This window comes from Trachurus trachurus, assembly GCF_905171665.1.
Source record: "Trachurus trachurus genome assembly, chromosome: 3".
Lineage (NCBI taxonomy): Eukaryota > Metazoa > Chordata > Actinopteri > Carangiformes > Carangidae > Trachurus > Trachurus trachurus.
The window spans coordinates 15,285,854-15,307,194 of record NC_139893.1 but is presented as its reverse complement, the minus strand read 5'-3'; the positions used below and the strand labels follow the sequence as shown (position 1 = coordinate 15,307,194).

General features: G+C 43.0%; 1 protein-coding gene across 1 annotated transcript in view; it reads left to right on the top strand.

Annotated features, from left to right (window-relative positions):
* The window catches only part of itsn2b (intersectin 2b), a 35,833-nt gene that overhangs the window by 5,230 nt on the left and 9,262 nt on the right, over positions 1–21,341 (top strand). The window contains exons 2-27 of the mRNA XM_083997587.1: positions 3,222–3,309; positions 4,215–4,307; positions 4,655–4,718; positions 4,840–5,006; positions 5,502–5,753; positions 6,296–6,398; positions 6,563–6,699; positions 7,140–7,203; positions 7,399–7,536; positions 7,692–7,780; positions 8,259–8,521; positions 8,626–8,775; positions 9,561–9,701; positions 9,954–10,041; positions 10,276–10,415; positions 12,546–12,769; positions 12,858–13,594; positions 14,750–14,871; positions 15,757–16,026; positions 16,115–16,311; positions 17,812–17,867; positions 18,250–18,416; positions 18,629–18,659; positions 18,770–18,891; positions 19,025–19,121; positions 20,165–20,359. Of these exons, the coding sequence (XP_083853713.1) occupies positions 3,303–3,309; positions 4,215–4,307; positions 4,655–4,718; positions 4,840–5,006; positions 5,502–5,753; positions 6,296–6,398; positions 6,563–6,699; positions 7,140–7,203; positions 7,399–7,536; positions 7,692–7,780; positions 8,259–8,521; positions 8,626–8,775; positions 9,561–9,701; positions 9,954–10,041; positions 10,276–10,415; positions 12,546–12,769; positions 12,858–13,594; positions 14,750–14,871; positions 15,757–16,026; positions 16,115–16,311; positions 17,812–17,867; positions 18,250–18,416; positions 18,629–18,659; positions 18,770–18,891; positions 19,025–19,121; positions 20,165–20,359 (4,114 nt within the window). The 5' untranslated portion in view covers positions 3,222–3,302. The remainder of the gene's footprint in view (positions 1–3,221; positions 3,310–4,214; positions 4,308–4,654; positions 4,719–4,839; positions 5,007–5,501; positions 5,754–6,295; positions 6,399–6,562; positions 6,700–7,139; positions 7,204–7,398; positions 7,537–7,691; positions 7,781–8,258; positions 8,522–8,625; positions 8,776–9,560; positions 9,702–9,953; positions 10,042–10,275; positions 10,416–12,545; positions 12,770–12,857; positions 13,595–14,749; positions 14,872–15,756; positions 16,027–16,114; positions 16,312–17,811; positions 17,868–18,249; positions 18,417–18,628; positions 18,660–18,769; positions 18,892–19,024; positions 19,122–20,164; positions 20,360–21,341) is intronic.

Below are 21,341 nucleotides of genomic sequence, written 5' to 3'. Positions count from 1 at the left end.
GGTGTGTGCGTTTTTCTACCTTCTAGAAAATTGAAGATAAAATCAATATTGTATTCAGTGTGACTTTATACACTGCCCGTCCAAAAAAAAAAAAAATCACCACTTGGATTCAACTAAGCTAAACAACCATGATATTCATCTGTTTCAGAAGGGTCAAATTATTGGCATCAAGCAAATAAAACATCTAAGGAGATTACTGAGACTATTAAAATTGGGTTAAGAACTGTCCAACACATTATTAAAACTGGAAGGAGAGTGGGGAACCATCATCTAAGGAAGAAATGTGCTCTAATGTGACCACAGAGTTCATACCTTAACCCCAATGAGAATCTTTGAAAAATTAAAGCAACTCTGGAGGGGAATAAATGTTGTGATGTTGTAGAAGCTTATTGAAACGATGCCACAGCAAATGCATGCCGTAATCAAAGCTAAAGGCGGTCCGATGAAATATTAGTGTGTGACTTTTTTTTTTGGACAGGCAGTCTATCTATAAAGCCAAAACTCCCGTTCCCTTTGTGCCTGTGACTTTCTCTCTACCTGTCCATACTGTGACCTCATTAAACACAAGTTCACACCGTTCATCCCACACAGCAAACACTGTTTTAGATCCAAACAAAGCAGTTTTGTGATGGCTCCATTCACACAGCCAGAGCTGTGCTGTGCAGCCGCAAACAGGACCTATAAATATGTTGGCAAACCCAGCATGATACAAGCCACTGGTCTTTTGTCAACAAGGTGCCCATATATGGGCCATTTAGTCTGCGGACATGTAGTTCAGTACATTTCCCATGTAGTGGCCGGCTACCACCAACACCCTGCCGTTGTAAGAAACATTAAATTAAATGTAATTACAATAGTGTGTTTTAATCATTTGATAAAAAACCTAAAAATGTGTGAATGATAATAATTAATCAGTGCTCTGTCATCTGGCCACAGCTGCTTTACCTTTACTGTAGTAAACTGATAACATTGATTAAAAAGGACACATGGAAACTTTCACCCTTGCTCTTATAGTAAAACCTAAAAACTCTAACCCTGGAAGAGAAGTGGGCCTTCGACTGCATTAACGTGGTTTGTGCCTCAGTAGCTCTGTTTATGCACTTGTGCATGACTCAACAAGAACAGGTTCAAAGCGTGGCGTAACAAATTTTGAAAAAGGCATGGTCATGGGTGACAGAGAGGTACAGCGGGGAAAATAAGTATTGAACACGTCAACATTTTTCTCAGAAAATATATTTCTAATAGAGCTATTGACATGAAATTTTCACCAGATGTCGGCATCAACCCAAGTAATGCACACATACAAAGAAATCCGAACATTAATGTCCATAAATTAAGTTATGTGTAATAAAGTGAAATGACACAGGGAATAAGTATTGAACACATAAAGAAAAGGAGGGGCAAAAAGGTATGGAAAGCCAAGAAAGCAGCTGGAGTTTGTCAGTATTTAGAATGTAATCCTATCTCCTATCAGTGCAAAGTAATATCTGCTGGTTTAGTCCTGATTGATGCCTTTTTAAAAAGGTTTCTCACCACCAAGGTCTCAGACAATAAGAATCGCATGGTGGGCAATGGCAAAGAGCTGTCTAAGAGCTGTCTAAAGACCTACGCAGCCAAAGATTTCAAACAGAAGAGTCAAAACAATAATCAGAAGGGTTCCCTAACAGTCCAGGACACTGGTGGAGAGCTTCAGAAAGATCTGGAATCAGCAGGTACAGTTGTTTCAGAGAAAACAATAAGTAATGCACTCAACCATCATGGCCTCCATGCACACACACCATGCAAGCCATGGCAGTTGAGTGCATTACTTATTGTTTTCTCTGAAACAACTGTACCTGCTGATCCCAGGTCTTTCTGAAGCTCTCCACCAGTGTCCTGGACTGTTAGGGAACCCTTCTGATTATTGTTTTGACTCCTGTTTTGCAATAGTAAGGTTGTGTAGGTCTTTAGACAGCTCTTAGACAGCCCTTTGCCATTGCCCACCATGCAATACTTCTTGTCTGACACCTTGGTGGTGAGAAACCTTTTTAAAAGGCATCAATCAGGACTAAACCAGCAGATATTACTTTGCACTGATAGGAGACATGATTACATTCTAAATACTGACAAACTCCAGCTGTTTTCTTGGCTTTCCATACCTTTTTGCCCCTCCTTTTCTTCATGTGTTCAATACTTATTCCCTGTGTCATTTCACTTTATTACACATAACTTAATTTATGGACATTAATGTTCGGATTTCTTTGTATGTGTGCATTACTTGGGTTGATGCCAACATCTGGTGAAAATTTCATGTCAATAGCTCTATTAGAAATATATTTTCTGAGAAAAATGTTGACGCGTTCAATACTTATTTTCCCCGCTGTATGTTGGAAATCACTGAGACTGTACAGCTGTCATTTGGTCAGTCCAGAAAGATCTCAACAAGTAGGCTATTGGATTAAAGTTTTGCACAGACATTAAAGCTCCTCAAAGGATTAAAAAAAGGACTTTGGTGTCATTATCAAGAGAAAATATGAATTTTACTTGTTTCGTAAACACGCTAAACTAGAATGGTGAACAGGTGAACATTCACATTGTCATTGTGAGCATGTTGGCTTGCTGACATTAACAAATACTGTTGTTCCGAAGCTTCACAGAGCTGCTGCTAGTCTGGTTGTGGACTCATGGTTGTAGATGAATGATGTAGTAGATCACTCAGAGTCCCTCATGTGTCCATAGTGAACTCTTGCAGCATCTGCAGACAAAACCTGGGCAGCTGCACGAGGAACCGATGTCTGCTTAATGCCACAACATTAATCTGATGCAGCCTGTGCCAGATGTTACTCGAGCCAAATCTGAACCAACAGAGCGCCGAACACAGGGTTTATATATTCCTCTGTGGATAAACACTAAATGTCTCCTTATGAAAGTTTTTTCAGCCTCGTCTGTGTGTGTGTGTACTATGTGTTGCGCTGATCTGTCGTCCCCTACAGAGTCAGTGTGGATCGCACTGGAACAAGTCCTAGTGGTTTAAAAGGTTTGGGACGCAGCCAGGCGGCTCCTCACTGAAGAGAACAGGAGGAGCGCTGTTAGACTCTGCTGACTGACCAGAATCTCTCCCCCAGCCTCTCTTTCTGTTTCTCTCCCCCCCCCCCCCCCCACCAACTCTCAGTGACAGCGCTGTCCTGTTGTCTTGGCTGCAGTATTGACTGATGACTGGGCTGTGACTGTGTGTTTTGCAGATGGCTGCGAGCAGTAGCTGAGGACACCGCCGGGAGTTCCCCATCCCCATCGCCTCGTCTCTCTCTCCGCCACCTGCAAATATGAATGGTAAGACCACTGCAGTTTGTGAGTGGGTGGGTGGGTGTGTGTGTGTGTGTGTGTGAAGGGAGGGCAGCAATCCAGAAGTGTGCGTCTGTGAGGAGGAGGAGAGAGGGCTGTGTGTGTTTTGGCTCTGCAGATCTGCTGGGGCTCACACAGTGCTAGGTGTAGTAGTAACTCCCAGCTAGATGCCTGTGTTTGGCTGCATGTGCATCTGTCTGCACAGTGCATACAGACTGTTTCGCTAATTTGTCTCTGCTGGCCTTCGGTGAAACTGCTTAATTTGAGTATAACACATTCAGTGCAGTTGTGCTCTGTGGTCATTTTAAAGTTATTATGACACCAGCTTTGATTATATTGCCATTAGCTACTACAGGAACTGTTTATTTCCATGATGAAGTGAACTGTCCATTCAGTCTGCGTGTTGATGGGACTGTTGAGTAAACACTGATGTATGGTCGGCCTTGGCGGGGTAAATAGTAGTGAATGGGTGAGCTTGTTCTGCCCTACTGTCTGAACAAAGCGATCCAGCGCCACTGGCAACACAGCTTTATTATCAATTTGTCAATATCAGTGCATTCCCATCTCGTAACTGCAGCCGAGGCTTCTGGGTTGTCTCTCGCTTCATCTCATCTGTTTGTGTGTCTGTCTTCCTGTGTTGTGTTTGTTTGCAAGTCATAAAACTGAAATCATGCAAAATGTATGTTGGCTTGTCTTGCTCAGATTTAGGTGCTGTTTGTTTGTGCACAAGTCACACTTACATGATTTATGTAAACATTAGCAAAGTAAACAACCTGGGGGCTTGTTTCAAGAAGCAGGTTTGCTGAAGACAAAGTAGTAAACCTGCTCTTTGAAGCTGATTGGCCTGGTGGTCCTGATGCTGATGTTTCATCTGAACTTCTTTTTCTCTCCAGGTGGTTTGAGTCTGTGGGCGATTAGTCCGGAGGAGAGGAACAAGCATGATCAGAAGTTTGAAACCCTCTCCCCATCGATGGGCTACGTCTCAGGTACGCACGCAAACAGTCAGAGGCTGTTGATACATCTTGATCACACTGATTGCATGCGGGAGACATTACATAAGTCAGACTTTTACCCGTTGTTTAGACTAATAAACCAAAACTGTTTAAACCAGTTTATGCCACAAACCACACAGAGACACACTTTTAAATACAGTGCAAGTTTCTATGAAATATACACAAATGTTCATGCTCAAAGGCACGCATTTACACACAAAGCTTTAAACAAAAACGTATGTAGATAGTGACATACTGTATAGGAATCATGTTTTTCAGTCCTGCATGCAGGAGAACAATTCCCTCACAGCTTTTTGTCACTCTCTGTCTCTTTTCTGTAGGGGAGCAGGCGAGGAAGTTTTTCCTCCAATCAGGGCTGCCTGCTTCAGTTTTGGCTGAGATATGGTGAGAGACACATTCACACAAGTGGTCGGTTCTCTGGGAGTATTCACTGAAATCTGTCCCTGAATATCTTAACACTACTCTTTCTTCTCGCTCTGTTTTTTTGTTCCCCTCTGTCTCTCAGGTCTCTGGCTGATTTGAATAAAGATGGGAAGATGGACAGGTTGGAGTTTTCCATCGCGATGAAGCTCATAAAGCTAAAACTCCAGGGTACGCCGCTTCCCTCAGCACTGCCAATCATCATGAAGCAGCCTCCAGTGCCTGTTCCCAGCCTCAGCCAACCCACCTATGGTACAGTATTACATATATGTGGATGCTGGATGGTTAAAGGGATAGTTCAACATTTTTGGCAAATTGGCCCATTGCCATAATCCCTATAGTCATAGTAGTAGGTTTGTTACCTTTAATTGTCGGTGCAAGCTATTTTTAGACAGCGGAGCAGAGCCGTGAGCTGCTCAGAGCTACGCTACGGAGGCCCATGGGATTTCTTGGTTTCCCTCATCAAACTCATCAAATACACAATCCAACAACTCCAAAACGCTCTCGTGGACAAGTTGTGACCTGCACATTCACCACGCTATGAGATAATAACGATAGGGATTATGACAATGGGCCAATTTGCCAAAATGTTGAACTATCCCTTTAAGAACCTAATTGTTGACCTTAACTTTATACAATGCGAAAATGTGTTTTTGACTGTAATTTTATGTACAAAAAAGTATAATTTTGGGTTTTAACCCCTCTATTCTAACTGCTGTCTAATGTATTGTCTGTGTGATCTCCTAGGTATTAGTGCTGTGCCCATGATGCCCGTAGGAAACCTTTCCATGTTAACCCCCATGTCCATGGCAACCCCGGGACTCTCATCTATGACACCAATGTCAGGCCTCACCCCCTTGGTTCCTACGGCAACAGGTCTAAGCCCTCTAATAGCCTCCAACCCCGCCAGGCCCCTGATGCCCACTATGGGAAACACAACGCTGCCAAACGGCACCATGGGACTTCTGCAGCCAATCCCAGCTGGAGCGATGGGCACTGGTACATGTGATTCTCATTTTTATTTCTCTGTCTGCCCCCTCCCCCTCTCTCTCTCCTCTGCTTTTCTTTCCCTGTTGTGTATGTGTCACTGCTCTGACAGAGACGTCTCCAGTACGATTAAATACACGATTATCGCTTGCTCTGTGCTTATATTCTGTTTCCGGTGGCATTAAAACCTTTTGAGGTGGAATACCCTGAGAATAAATGATTGCAGCAGAGTGCTGATGATGAAATATTTCAGCACTTTTGAGGGGGAAACGGGAGAAATAAATCCTAGTCCAGTTTTGCACAGTCAGGTCTCTCTGTCTCATTTCCATATAAATAGCTTCCCTGACCTTGACAAGGTTACAACAGTGAGTGCATGATAGTATACTGTATTACTGAGCCACTGCAGGACTCTTCTCCCCCCTTCTGATAGCTTAAACGAAGTATACACTTTGAGAGGATAAGACATTATAGCCGTCATCGGGTGTTAAAATAAAATGTCTTAAAATGTTGACAACGATTATGTAAATAGCAATTTGTTTGTTCTTTGTTTTTAGGCCTACCTCTATCTGCATCCACCTACTCCTCTCACCTAGGACTGTCCTCTTCTTCAGCTGGTTTAACTAAAGCCTCATCACTGCTGGACCTGGGATCCAGCAGGTAAAACACACACACACACGCACACATTCATAGAAAATTGGAAGATCTGTGCACTTCCCCCTCTTGCTCCTTCAGCACCGGGCTTATCTTGTCAGTCAAACACACAAATCCGTCCATGAAGTTTGTTACATATTTCTATTTTTGTTTTGTCTGTTTGCCTTTAGCTCTGCTTCCTCATCCCCGTCTGTGATGTCGCCCATGGTTGCTGGTCCCAGCGACTGGGCCGTGCCACATGCCTCCAGACTAAAATACAGACAGCAGTTCAACAGCCTGGACAAACAGATGATTGGATACCTCACTGGTATGATCGCTGTGTGAATGCGTGTGTTTATACAGTTGTACAGGTCAGACAAAACCAAAATATGTGAAGAATGTAGGCGTGGATGCTCATGAACAACGGCCGCTGATGATTTCATAAGTCGTCTTTCAGTGTTTATCTGGTCTTAGTTAATTCTAAGGAAGTGGAGACACAGGAGGGACAGTTGCTCAACACGCACATATATTTACACGCTAACAATCACTCACTCGTTGACGCCAGACTTGCAGATGGCTTGGTACCTTACATGCAGTATAATATTTATTAAATAAATGCACAATACTGTCCCATTTCTACACATTTAAATTCCACAAATACCATATGAGTCCTTTACACACACACACACTCATACCCTCATCCTTCCTCCACCATACACACACATCAGCGCTGTACAGTTGTTCTGACATTGTCATTTTTGTTACCAGGTCAACAGGTGAGAGGTGCCATGGCAACCACAATGCTGACTCAGACACAGCTGGCCACCATCTGGTGAGTGTTTGTGTGATGAAAACAGCTGACGCAGAGGTGTAATTACACTTTGTAGAGTAGACCCTGGCCACTGAGCTGAAGAAACTTTTCTCACTTGCACATACTGTAATCCTTCTGCACTTATTGTTAATATTCTCAGCGTAAAATAATGTAAAAACAACTTTAACCTCCTTTTTTAAAAAAAACCCTCTGCAGGACTCTAGCAGATGTGGACAAGGATGGGAAGCTGAAAGCAGAGGAGTTTATTCTGGCAATGCATCTGGTGGACATGGCGAAGATCGGACAACCACTGCCACTAACACTCCCATCTGAGCTGGTACCACCCTCACAGAGGTATGTGCACTTCATATGACTCACCTGAGCAAATAATGTTTTGAAATAGTAATTGAAACATAGACGTAAGTACACTAAACAGGTAATAAGTACAGTACTACATTAATGTAAGTGTTTAGTGAAACTTTTAAGTGTGTTGTTTCTGGTTATTGCAGGAGTGGATTGAATGGATCCAGCTCTTCTCTCTATGCAGCGCTGACTGATGATTTGGACATTGAACCTCCACAGAAAACCAAGAGCAACCGTCAGTACAAACACTTCCACACTAGCAAAGAGAGTTTAGCCTGTTTTCTGTGTTACCAAGAGCTAATATAACACAATCAACAAGTTGGCTGTCAAACTCTGCATTCCTCACCATAAACCTACACTTATTGTTGCGATGCACACAGTCAAAGAACAGCCCAGTAATGTAGAGTAATAGTTTATTGTCGGATTCATACACACTATCAACATAATTTTTAAGTAACATAAGTTTTAATATATTCGGTTCACAGCTTTTTTTTTTCAAATCTCCTATATATCAGTTACCTATGAAACAGGAGAGTTTGGTCGATGTGTTAGGTTCTCTGGAATCCATATTTTAATTTCCAAATATTTCAACCATATAATCTCAAATTATTATTTGGGTGTTTTTGTAAAACAAAATACTGGAGTGCACATACAAAACCAAAATGGAAAAGTATCAATTACTCATTGATTTTATCTTTCCTGTCTATATTCAGTGTCATTTGAGGATAAATTCAAAGCCAACCTGGTGCGAGGAAATGCGGAACTGGAGAAAAGACGCCTGGCGCTGCAGGAGGCCGAGAGGAGGGAGCAGGAGCGGCGTGCTCAAAAGGCGAGAGAGGAGCGAGAGAGGAGAGAGAGAGAGGCTCGGGAAGCTGAGGAGCTGAGGAGGAAAGAGGAGGAGAGGAGGCTGGAGCGACAGAGGGAGCTCGAGAGGCAGAGAGAAGAAGAGCGACAGAGAGAAATAGAGAGAAAAGAGGTGAGCGAGCAACAAGCAGCTCTCTGAACTGTAGATACTGTATCTGTGTTTATAGTTGAAATATTTCATTCTCACGTGTGTGAATATATATATATTTACTTCAGGCTGCACAGCGGGAGCTTGAGCGCCAGAGGAAGGAGGAGTTGGAGAGGAGGAGGCGAGGAGAGCTCCAGATCAAGAAGGAGCAAGAGCGGGATGATATAATCACACTGAAAGCCAAGAAGAGGAGTCTGGAGATGGAGCTGGAGGCTGTGGTGAGTGGTGGAGAGACAAAATATCTGGAGTTCATTTCAGCTCAACATGTAAGACACTCATTCATTATCCACGTGTCTTTCAGCCATTGTTAAAGGGATAGTTCAACATTTTGGCAAATTGGCCCATTGCCATAATCCCTATAGTCATAGCAGTAGGTTCGTTACCTTTAATTGTCGGTGCAAGCTATTTTTAGAACGGTGGAGCAGAGCCGTGAGTTGCTCAGAGCTACGCTACAGAGGCCCATGGGATTTCTTGGTTTCCCTCATCAAACTCATCAAATACACAATCCAACAACTCTTAAACGCTCTCGTGGACAAGTTGTGACCTGCACATTCACCACGCTAAGAGATAATAATGAGACTTGTTGTTTTTGCAAATGCAGACACTGCTTGATGAAAAACTGCCCCCAACAGGAACGCACATCAGTGGTTTTGCATGAATTTACTTCTAAAACAACTCTGTCTCGTAACGTTCTGTTATTATCTCATAGCGTGGTGAATGTGCAGGTCACAACTTGTCCACGACAGCGTTTTGGAGTTGTTGGATTGTGTATAAGTTTGATGAGGAAAACCAAGAAATCCCATGAGCCTCCGTAGTGTAGCTCTGAACAGCTCACGGCTCTGCTCCACCGTTCTAAAAATAACTTGCACTGACAATTAAAGGTAACGAACCTACTCCTAAGACTATAGGGACAATGGCAATGGGCCAATTTGCCAAAATGTTGAACTATCCCTTTAAGTTTCTTCCATCTCTATCCGTTTCTCTGTGTCTCTCTCTACTTCAGGGTAACAAGCACCGTCAGATCTCAGACCGGCTGCGTGACATTCAGAATAAGAAGAAGCTTCAGAAGACGGAGCTGGATCTGATTAATCAAAGGAAAGAGACACGCCAACAAGACATTAACAACTTGCACAAACAGCTAGAGGTGTGTGTGTGTTTGTGTTTGTGTTTGTGTTTGTGTGTGTGGCCTCTTTTCTTTTTCTGAGGTGTTAGCGTGGTTTCCTTTCTCATGACAAAGGAACCAAGACAGTTATTGATTGCTACCGTTTTGTGTCATCTGTGATTTATCTTGTTTGATCTTTGCTTTCTTGAGAAAGTCTTGCTGTTGTGTTTTCCTGAACGTTTTCCCCCCAGTGACGCATTTCTTGTTGCTTTTGATGTGCTTCCTCTCGGTCAGGAGTTCCAGAGGAAGTTGTCCCAGTTGACTCCGGAGCAGAAGAGGCTGACGGAGAAACTCAAAAGCATGAGTCTGAATAACCTGCCCGGTTAGTACTGATGGATGAACACGAAGAGAAGCTTGAAATAGATGTTAAATGGGCGAGTGGGGCTGTAAAGTAAAACAGATTATACTGCTCTAATGCAAAATGTGGAAATACTTAATTGTAGAAAGCAAAAGCATGAAAATATCCTTAACCTGTGCCTGGGAAGTAAATCTACTACTATTTTTTATTTTACTATTAGGATTCTGGCTTGTTAACCTCTTTTCCCTCTGTGTGTAGTGTCGTCCGTGGTCACCCTGAAGGGAGGGGTGTCAGAGAAAAAGGGATCATGTATGAAACTGCGAGATCAGCTGGAAGCTCTGGAGAAAGAGACTGCTGCCAAGCTGGCTGAGATGGACCGCTATAACAACGACATGAAGGTAGGAACAGCTCACAGCAGGCTTGGTGTTGTTAAAGTGACTTCTAGTTACTAAAGTAAAGTAATAACTTCCAAGTCCAACAATGTCTCACACAGATAATTGTCATTGAGCCTGTTTTAACCGTGGTCAGATCCCAGAATGTCTTAAATCTTTACATCTGAACTAAATGGCTGAAGATCAGATAGAGCGCTTTGTCTTCATTCTGGTTTGAGAGGTTTTAACATTTCTACTGTGGTATATATAAACACTTAGAAATTCTACAAGTAAATAAAATGCAGTAGAAATACCATGAAGAGAAATCGCACGGAGAATAGATATTTGCACCAAAGTACAATATCAATCCTAGAGATACACGGCAGTCTTTTAATAACCCATATTCCTCCATTAGTCCTCCAAATAGAGAGTAATACAGTTCCACCTTTGTTCAAAAGTGTCCATTTTCAGTTGTAGACTTACTATCTGCTATTTTATTTGAATATTTGAATACATCAATGTATTGTGAGTATACAGTGATGTCCACCCCAGTTTACTGCTCACCTCTGAATAAACTATTGACTCTCCACTGATGAGTGAATGAGAGAGTGATTTTGGACACAGGCAGGGAAACAGTTTGAACAACAGCAGCTCTCTCTACCTGGCACACCTTGATCTGTTTCTGCCAACACAATATTATCTTGTTTTGACAAGTCAAATTGTCACAGAGGAAGCCCTTCAGTCTCACTGGCCAACATTTGTTTAATTTTCATCTACCCAGCATTAAAATGAATAATAAGAAAACGTCATTTTAACTTGAAACTGGCAGACACCACAGTGTAGTGTGTCACACTGGGAGCTGCCTGGGAAACTGCTAGTATCTTCCACCGGTGGCTAATGAGCTACTCCTCCATACCAGTGTTGTTTTGACTAGTTGTCAGAAAGGCTTTGTCAGTGTTTGTAATGGAGGTGAATTATTAGTCTTTTATGTTTTTTTCAGCCTAATCATCAATTCTCACTTAAGTCGTCATACTATGTGGAGCCTTAATGCAGCGCATGCTCTTGTTTTCCCTGTTATTTTCCAAACAAACTATAAACTAACTTTGTGTGTGTGCCCATGTTACGTACTAATTACTGCTGCTTGGCCCTTTTTTCTTCCCCTCCTCCTCCTCCTCCTCCTCCTCCAACCATTCTTCTCCATCAAACTCCTCTTTCTTGCTGTCTGACCCCGATTGCATCCCTTTCTTATCTTTATCCTCTGATCCTCTCTTCTACTTTGGAAAACTCCTGCTCTCTCCTTTACTGGATCCCATTCCCATTCTCCTGCTCTCCTGCTCACCTCCCCTCATGTCCCCTCTTCTCCTCAACTTTACAGTATGTGGGTGCTGACGACTCTATGCTTCAGGCTGTCTTCTGTCTGCTGGCCTGCCTTCGTAACCTCTTCTACCTACTAAAGGTTTCCACTCCTTCTCAGCTGATCTGGTCTAATCTGTTTTGGTTTTTTTATTGTTCGTTGTTCAGCTTGTGTTCCTCAATCTGTTGTAGCTTCTCAAGTTCATTCTTAGACTCTGAATTATCTTTTTTTTCCTCTCTTTCTCATATCCTCCGTTAAAATGTTGCTAAATATTCAACCGCCTTTGTGCTCACTGCGTGTTTGTGCATGCTGTGTGTGTGTGTGTGTACAGGTCTTTGTAACGGTCTATTCAACTTAAAGGGGAACTATGCAAGTCTGGTCGTTTTTCCGCTCTTTTGGTTACGTTCCTCTCGGCCATGTGCATTTCTTTACAACGACGCCAGCGAAAAATCAATACATGGAGCTGTGGATAATGTTATATAACATATACAATGTGACGACGTGTGTGTTTGTGTAGTTTTAACTCACTGTCATAAACAAAAGATTGGCGGTCAGGGAGCGCGTTTGTGTCGCAGTGTGCAAAGATAAGAGCTGGGACACCGGGGCGGCGACCGAGTAACTAGGAAGAAAGCCTCCATTCTCACTCGTAACAAGTCACGAGTCATGTAGCTAACTATCAAAACTATCACAATTACTCCGGAGCTTTTTAATTTAAATTAAATTGTAGCTTAGTTCCTCTTTAATCATAAATTCAGCTGCATATATTTCCACCAGTGAACGTGTGTTATGTTTGTTTGCATCAGGAACTGAGAGAGAGCCAGATGAAGCAGCAAGCAGCGTTGGAGAAACTACGGAACATCAAAGAGGACAAACGGCGTGAACTGCTTCGAAGGAAGGAGCAGGAGGAGGAGAGAAAGAGGAGGGAAGAGGAGCATAAACGCCAGGAGGAGGAGAGAAAGAGGAGGGAAGAGGAACGTAAACGACAGGAGGAGGAGAGGAAGCGGAAGGAGGAGGAGGAAGCTCAGAGGTATTTAACTTTTTCACTGGCTTAATAGTAGATTTTATAGTAAAGATCATGATGTATAATATATTTAATGTTTGCCTCCCACTCTCAGGCGTATCAAGCTGGAGAAGGAGCGTCAGTGGCAGGAGAAGCTCAGAAGAGATGAGGAGGAGCGTCAGAGGAAGCTTCAGGAGGAGAGAGAGGCCAAACAGAGGGAGGAGGAAGAAAGAGAGAGACTGGCTCTCATCCAGGCTGCTAAGGAGGAGGCCGAACGAGAGCTCAGAGCGAAGGAGGAGGCCGAACGGAAGAGAAGAGAGGAGGAGAGGAAGAAAAGAGAGGCGGAGGAGGAGCGCCAGAGGCAGGCAGAGAGACGAAGGCAGGAGGAGGAGAGGAGGAAGCTGGAAGAGGAGAGGAGGCAGCTAGAGGAAGAGAGGAGGAAACTTGAAGAGGAGCGGAGGAAAGAGGAGAGAAGAAAGCAGGAGGAGGAGCGCAGGAGGGAGAAGGAAGAAGAGGAGTGGAGGAGAAAGAGAGCGGCCGAGGCTGCCGTCCGAGATGCAGAGGAGAGGAGAAAGCAGGAGGAGGAGGAGAGGAGAAAGAGGGACGAAGAGAGGAGAAGGCTTCAGCAGCAGCAGCAGCAGCAGCAGCAGCAAGACGAGGAGAGGAGGAAGCGTGAGGAGGAAAGAAAGAGAGCCGAGGAGGAGAAGAAGAGAAAGGAGGAGGCAGAGGAGAGGAGGAAAGCTGAGGAGGAGAGAAAGAGGAAGGAGGAGGCATCTCGTCCACAGCAGCCGCCGAGTGTCGCAAAGAAGGTGGACGTTCAGGCGCTGCTGAGAGGACTGGAGGAGAGGAAGGGTGAGACACACACACACACACACACACACACACACACACACACACCTCCTCCTTCTGCCCTCAGTGTTTATTAAAAAAACACTTTTTTTTTTGTGATCAACTTTTTATTTATTTATTTGTTACTTCATTTGCTTTGGTGCAAAAGCCACCAAACAGTGCATACAAATCATTATTAAACATACACCCAACAAAACAACAACCAACAACAAATCATACAGAACACGACAGGGACACAAAAAAAAAATAATAATAATAAAAATAAAAATAAAAACTAACAAACGAATAAACAAAACAAAAACAAACAAACGAAGAGCAGCAAGGGAAAAAACTTTGAGGGTAGAGGTAGGGGTAATCATGTACATGTAGGCTACATATCCTCAATTCTCCATGATAATGTTACCTTGACTGTGGAGCCAAAAGTGTTTTGATCGTTTCTCTTCCCTTTTCCAATACCGCTATATTCATCTGTTTGGCACCATGTATTCTTGCAACTGAAATGTCCAAGTTCAAGATATCCACAACCGATGTGAGCCACTGTGGGATGTTTAGTATATTGTGTTGCTTCCATCTGATGGCTACCATTTTTTTAGCTGCAGTTATGCCAGCCAGGAGAATGCGGCGGTTGGAGACTGAAAGATGACAGTCAGAGTCGTCATTTAACAAAATCAAAGTCGGTGTAAAAGGGAGAGTTTTACCGATAACAGAGGACAACAGAGATAGAACTGATACCCAAAAGGGGTTGATTTCAGTACAGTCCCACATTATATGAAAGTAAGTACCTGGGGTTCCCTGGGTACAGTTACAGTATGTACAATTGGGTGAGTGGTTGGGAGAAAACTTGGCCAGCTTTTGTGGAGTGAGATGGGTTCTCAAAATATAATTGTAGTGGATCATCTGGTGGTCCGGATTCCTGGAGGAGAGTCGGATATTGCACCATACTCTAGACCAGTTGATGTTAGTTTGTTTTAAATCGTTTGCCCAAATATTGCATATTGATAATTGCTGTGAAAGTGATTGTCTAAGTAAGCCATACAATTTAGATACAGGCTTGTGGTGAGAACCTGAAGTGTATATTCTGTATGTAGAGGGAGTGTCCATATTTGTAAAAAACACTTTTTATGGTCAAATCGCATGTAAATTCTTGTGCTGCTGCAGGTGGACAACCCAAGACCAGACAACACAGGAAGTCGGCCGCTCTCACGTCCTTCAAGGCGCTCTACCCGTTCACCGCACGAAACAACGAGGAGCTCAGCTTCAACGCGGAAGATGTCATCGAGGTAAGAATGAAAATTATGTCTCAAAAGCGGCTTTGTGTTTGTTTGTTTGTGTGTGTGTATGAATGTGGGTTGGTGAGGCGCTATGGTTGCTATAGGTTACCTGCACACCTGGGGACATGGGTGGGGATTAGTCACACATACTGTAGGTTCAGCTATTAGTGAGGATCAGGGGAAGCCACAGTTTTGTGTCACAAGCTTAGTATTTTTGTCCGTTTAGTTTTGTGTCACAAGCTTAGTATTTTTGTCCGTTTAGTTTTGTGTCACAAGCTTAGTATTTTGTCTGTTTGTGCAAGCTTGTTTTAAAGGGATAGTTCAACATTTTGGCAAATTGGTCATAGCATAGCAGTAGGTTTGTTACCTTTATTTGTCGGTGCAAGCTATTTTTAGAACAGCAGAGCAGAGTCGCGAGCTGCTCAGAGCTACGCTACGGAGGCTCATGGGATTTCTTGGTTTCCCTCATCAAACTAATCAAATACACAATCCAACAACTCCAAAACGCTCTGGTGGACAAGTTGTGACCTGCACATTCACCACGCTATGAGATAATAACGGAACGATACGAGACGGAATTGTTTTAGAGGTAAATTCATGCAAAACCGCTGATGTGTGTTCCCGTCGGGAAACTGCCACCGACGGGAACACACATCAGCGGTCTTTTTGCACCTTTTGTAGGTGTTTTTTTTTTTAAAGATTTGCAGGTTAATAAAGTGTTAAATGCTTTCATACTCATGGAGGACCTCGTTTTTACAAACCACCATGAGTTGAAAATGTCTTCAAATTCCCTCAAGTTACATTTTTTGTAGCTAGATTGCCACTACAGGGCTCGAGAAAACAGGAAATATAGACCCTTGTGTATTCTCAATCTTTCACATGTCTTTCTCTCAGGTTGACGAGACGACGGAGCGGGAGGAAGGCTGGCTGTACGGCAGCAAACAGGGGAAGATGGGCTGGTTCCCAGAGAGCTACGTGGAGAGAGTGGCGCCTTCAGACACGGCGAGTAACAACACGGCTGCTGCTGCTGCCAGTGCTGCTTCCAAGGCGTCGCTCCAGTCGCAGCTTTCCAGCGTGCTCGAGGCCGCCAAGACAACAGGCACCAAGTCCGCCTTCACACCGACACACTCTCCGAACCTCGCTTCCTCTGAGACGCACGGACAGGTGAGAGATTACACACAAGATGCTGCTAAACGTTGATTATCGCAGTTTGATTATTGAACACTTTTTTTTAATTCTGTGCCTCTCTCAGCAGGTGGTGGGTAACCTGCTGGCTCAGGCCTTGTGCTCATGGACGGCGAAGACAGACAACCACCTGAACTTCAACAAGGACGATGTCATCCAGGTGCTGGAGCAGCAGGAGAACTGGTGGCTGGGAGAGTTGAACGGTGAACAGGGCTGGTTCCCCAAGACGTACGTGACGCTGCTGGGAGAAGAGGAGAGCGTCGAGTAAGTCTCTGCCCCGTTATTAGATTAGATCAGTGGGAGGACAATCAATCACTTTGTCTCTTATCGAAATGTTTAACTGTTCTCTCAGGGTGCTTTCAGACGGGAGTTTAAAAACCTTGGTGTTTTCTGGCGAACCAGCCTGCGTTCACACCAGTTTAAGTGGAACCAAATTTGGCGTATATCTCATAATATTTTGCTTTTTTGCTGTCTCAGTAATCCTTCTTCAGTTTTTTTTTTAAAGTTTATTCATTATTTGGTCTGGCGTTCGAGTGAACCCAGCCTCGGCGATCTCTTCCCCAAGTTCAAAGATGAGAAATACTTTACTTTATGAAGCCCCAAAGGGAAATTCAATACAACTTGTTCTTTCTTGTGCTGCTTTCTAGCTTTTCTTGAAATTCTGAAGACGCCCAGATCGCCACCAAACATGTAGTTTCTTTAGCAGACCACTGCAAATTATTTTTCTCCAGGTTGTCAGTCGCTGCCTTCAGTCGCTGCCTTCTCCAATTATCGCCTTGGCTGACAAAGTACCAGCAGAGTTGTGAATCACTAGATACTGTATGATCTCTTTTTTGAGTAATATTTGTAAACTTAAATGAAGTCTGTAGCCTAAAGCACATACCTGTCCTCTGCCCTCCATACCAACATATCCTACAGTCGTTGGGAGGCTTTTAATCAATGTAGGTCAAAGAAAACGAGCACCAGTCACATGACAGAGGGAACGTGTTTGTCAGTGCATCAACAGGTCTGGTAACAAATCTGGTATGGTAGGAATTCAGTTTGTGCCCTCTGATGTCATGGAATCTGCTTTGTTAAGCTGCTCAAGAGTTTCTGTGTAAATACACACGGCCCGTCCAAAAAAAAAAGTCACGCACTCTTAATATTTTGTTGGACCGTCTTTAGCTTTGGTTACGGCATGCATTTGCTGTGGCATCGTTTCAATAAGCTTCTGCAATGTCACAACATTTATTCCCGTCCAGAGTTGCATAAATTGTTCAAAGATTCTCATTGAGGTTAAGGTCTGGACTCTGAGGTCACACTGGACCACATTTCTTCCTTGAAGATGATGGTTCTCCATTATCCTTCCAGCTTTTAATATTGTGTTGGGCAGTTTTTAACCCAATTTTAGTCTCAGTAATCTCCTTAGATGTTTTATTTGCTTGATGCCAATAATTTGACCCTTCTGAAACAGATTAACATCTTCTCCACGATGTCAGGATGTGTCTTCCGACGTGGTTGTTTAAGAAATGAGACTGCATCCGTTAGGGTTAGATAAGTTGTTGCCAGCTGAAACATAATCATCAATGCAGTAATTATCCAATGGGAGGCTCTTACCTACAGTATTAGCTTAGTTAAATCCAAGTGGTGACTTTTTTTTGGGACGGGCAGTGTATATGTAGAGATAAGACATTATTGCTGAATGATAATTGAAAGATGAGAGGATTATTGTATGCTTTAATTTAATAAGTATGCTAATGCGATGTTGGCTTTCTGTGTTCCCAGCATGAAGAGCTCCCCTCCGGATGCATCAGACGGCGGTGACAGCCTGCAGCTTGAAGGTACAACAAGACTTTATCTCCAACTTCCCTTTAAAATACGGGCCTAATGTAGTTCAGTTTATTTATCTTCATATGTTACTCACTTGTACACTAGTTGTATCTTGTTTTTCATGGAACAGTGTACAGTAATTCCTGCTGAATTACATAGGTTGCATGTTTATCCATCTGTAAAGATAAATTATCTTAATTAAATTAAATTAAGATCCGTATCTCCAAGAGACCGGCAGGCAGCATGAAGGAACCTTTGTAATATGTTTTGCAATTAACCCACAGTGTACAACTCACAGCATATAACCACATTATTTGAAAAATGCATTGTCATAATGGATGTGTTGAAAGTCTCATGGCCGTCCACTCTGCAACAAACTGTTTTCCTCTCCAGAGTACACGGCCTTGTACACCTACGAGTCTCCTGAGCCCGGCGACCTGACGTTTAGAGAGGGAGATGTGATCTTGGTGAGCAAGAGGGACGGGGAGTGGTGGAACGGCTCCATAGGCGATCGGACCGGCGTCTTCCCCAGCAACTACGTCAAACCTAAAGAAGCAGATGTAAGAACTCTTCTCATGACGTTTATGTATATTTTACTTTTGAGAGAGAGAGAGAAAACTTTATTGATCCCAATGGGCAATTCAGTTTGCAGTTGCACCTAGCCATGGTGAATAAATACATAAATAAACAAAGGACAATACAATACCATACATGTGTAGCGCTCTCTAAAGGATGACATGACATGACAGATTCATAATTTGTATAATTTCAGACATCAAGCCTATCTGGAAAGAAGAAGCCAGGTAAGCTCAATTCTTCTTTTCTTATTCTTTTTTTTTAATCCTGTCTTTTGCTCACTTCCAAGAACAGAAATGCTGCTTTTTCAAATTGGATCTGTGTTTTGTGTGTGCAGAGATCGGCCAGGTGATCAGGGCTCACGCCTCCTCAGGCCATGATCAGCTCAATCTGGAAAACGGCCAGCTCGTCCTCATCCTTGGCAAGAACGCCTCTGGCTGGTGGCTCGGAGAACTGCAGGTCAGTGGTTTCGTCACCACAGAAGAAATTCTGTGTCCTCAAACTTTTTCGCTCGTGACCTCGGCCGGCGTCTTCACTTTTCTGGCTAAAGCCTCAATATCCACATCTGTCTGTCTGTGTGCTCTGCCTCCAGGCCCGGGGGAAGAAGCGACAGAAGGGCTGGTTCCGCTCTTCTCATGTCAAAATATTAGGATCCAACAGCGGCAAGTCCACACCAGCACCACAGCCAGGTAACACACACATACACACACACACACACACACACACACACACACACACATGAAAAATCAGGTCAATCTGATGTGGAATTTCAGAATAAAAGCCCTTTGAACTTTTAAATTTCACTGTACTCTATGTATAGTAGGATTAATTGTTTGTTTGTTTTTTAAACTACCTGTTATTACTTGACTGTCCACTTCAGACTGATAGTACTAGACCTCAGGATGACACCCAGAATAAATCAGGTCAATCTGATGTGGAATTTCAAAATAAAAGCCCTTTGAACTTTTAAATTTGACAGTACTTTTATGGAGGTGAAGTCAACTACATTTAAAGATGCAATAAATGGAATTCATTTATCATATTTTATCATATTTTTGGAATCAAGACCTGATATCATAACCCCTTTAAATCTAACATCTACAAAGTAAGACTGTACCCTTTATTCAGGTATCATTATTATTATTATTTTTTTTTTTACATACATTAATATTCACTTTTTCTTATTTCAATTCAATTCAATTCAATTTATTTAAAGTGGGACAATGCAAGTTCATGAACGAAACAAAATCGTAAACAAGCCGGATTGTAGCCACAGGCTAATTTCCATCCGCTGTCCCATACATAGATGTTCCCTGGTACAAAAAATACAATAAATAAAAACAAAAGCATGTTATAAAATAGCAGCAGTCAGTTTACAGTACAATAGATAATAATACAGATTCAGACAGTACAAAAGTGCAACCGTGTCATGATAAAGTGCTTACAATCATCAAAGTGCTTAGAAGGTTTTTATATATGCATGTGTTTTTTTTGTTTAGTTTTTTCCTATTTATTTCAGTTGATTATTTATATATCCACTTTTACCAGATGACATGCAGGCGTGCTGTACATATTGTTTTTCTTTTCTTTATCTTGTAACAAATTATTTTGGACCAATGAGGTACCAAGTTCAAAAGTCAATTAAGATATGTGTTAAAAAAAAATTATAATGAGCAAATAAAATAATTGTTAATGACTTAAATATGACGGATTCTGTCCTGCTGTCTCTCAGTCTGTCAGGTCATTGCTATTTACGACTACAGCGCCGCCAACGAAGACGAGATGAGCTTCTCTAAAGGTCAGCTGATCAACGTCCTGGACAAGAACAACCCTGATTGGTGGAGAGGAGAGATGAACGGGGCCACCGGCCTCTTCCCCACCAACTACGTTAAGATGACGACGGCGGAGTGCGACCCCAGCCAGCAGTGTGAGTAAATCTCTTCAACATCGTGTCATGAAATGAAGACGCATGAATCATGAAAATGCTCAGTTTCCATGTTGCTTCAAACTTCTGTGACTAACTGATCCTCATGCTGCTGTTGTTTGTCTGTGCAACCGGCATCTACCATCACTTATATTCTTTCATCCACCCATCTCTTCATCTGTTAATCCCTTTCTTTTCTGACTTTCACTTTTTCCCCTGTTTTTCTCACTCCCTCCCTCCCTCCTTCCCTCCCTCCCGCCCTCCCTTCCCAATCTGTATTCCTCCTTTCCTCCCTGTCTCTCCCATTTTTTTGGCTTCTGTCTCTTTCTCCTTCTAGGGTGGTAGAAAGTCCTCTTCCTCCTCCACCTCCTCTTCCTCTCCACCTGACTTCAGAAAGACCCACTATTGCACTCTTCTCTGAAGAGGCGGAGTGTCTGGACTCCCTATCTACTAACTTCTCCCACACTGAGCTATTGTTAGTGTGTGTGTGTGTGTGTGTGTGTGTGTGTGTGTGTGTGTGTGTGTGTGTGTGTGTGTGTGTGTGTGTGTGTGTGTGTGTGTGTGTGTGTGTGTGTGTGTGTGTGTGTGTGTGTGTGTGTGTGTGTGTGTGTGTGTGTGTGTGTGTGTGTGAGCATCAGTATGTGAGAGAGACAACGATAGAGATGTGAAATGTGTGAGTGAGAGAAAAATGAAAACAGGTCCTGAGTTTCCTGTGGATGAACCAGGACCTGGAACAACTTCCTTATGACTCAGTGTCAATTCTGTCGTTGTTGAAGCCTCGGTGCCTTTTGGTGACTGTGAACTGATGATGATGATGATGATGATGATGAAGCACAGAAAAAAGTGTCTGAAGCAGAGAGATGGTGGGTCTCTCTGTGGCCTCTCCCTCCTCCTCCCTGTCGTTTCCCCTCAGAAGACACTAACTAACTCTCTCTTTCCTCCCACGTGCCCTTTTCTATCTCTCTCCCTCACTTCGTTTCCTTTC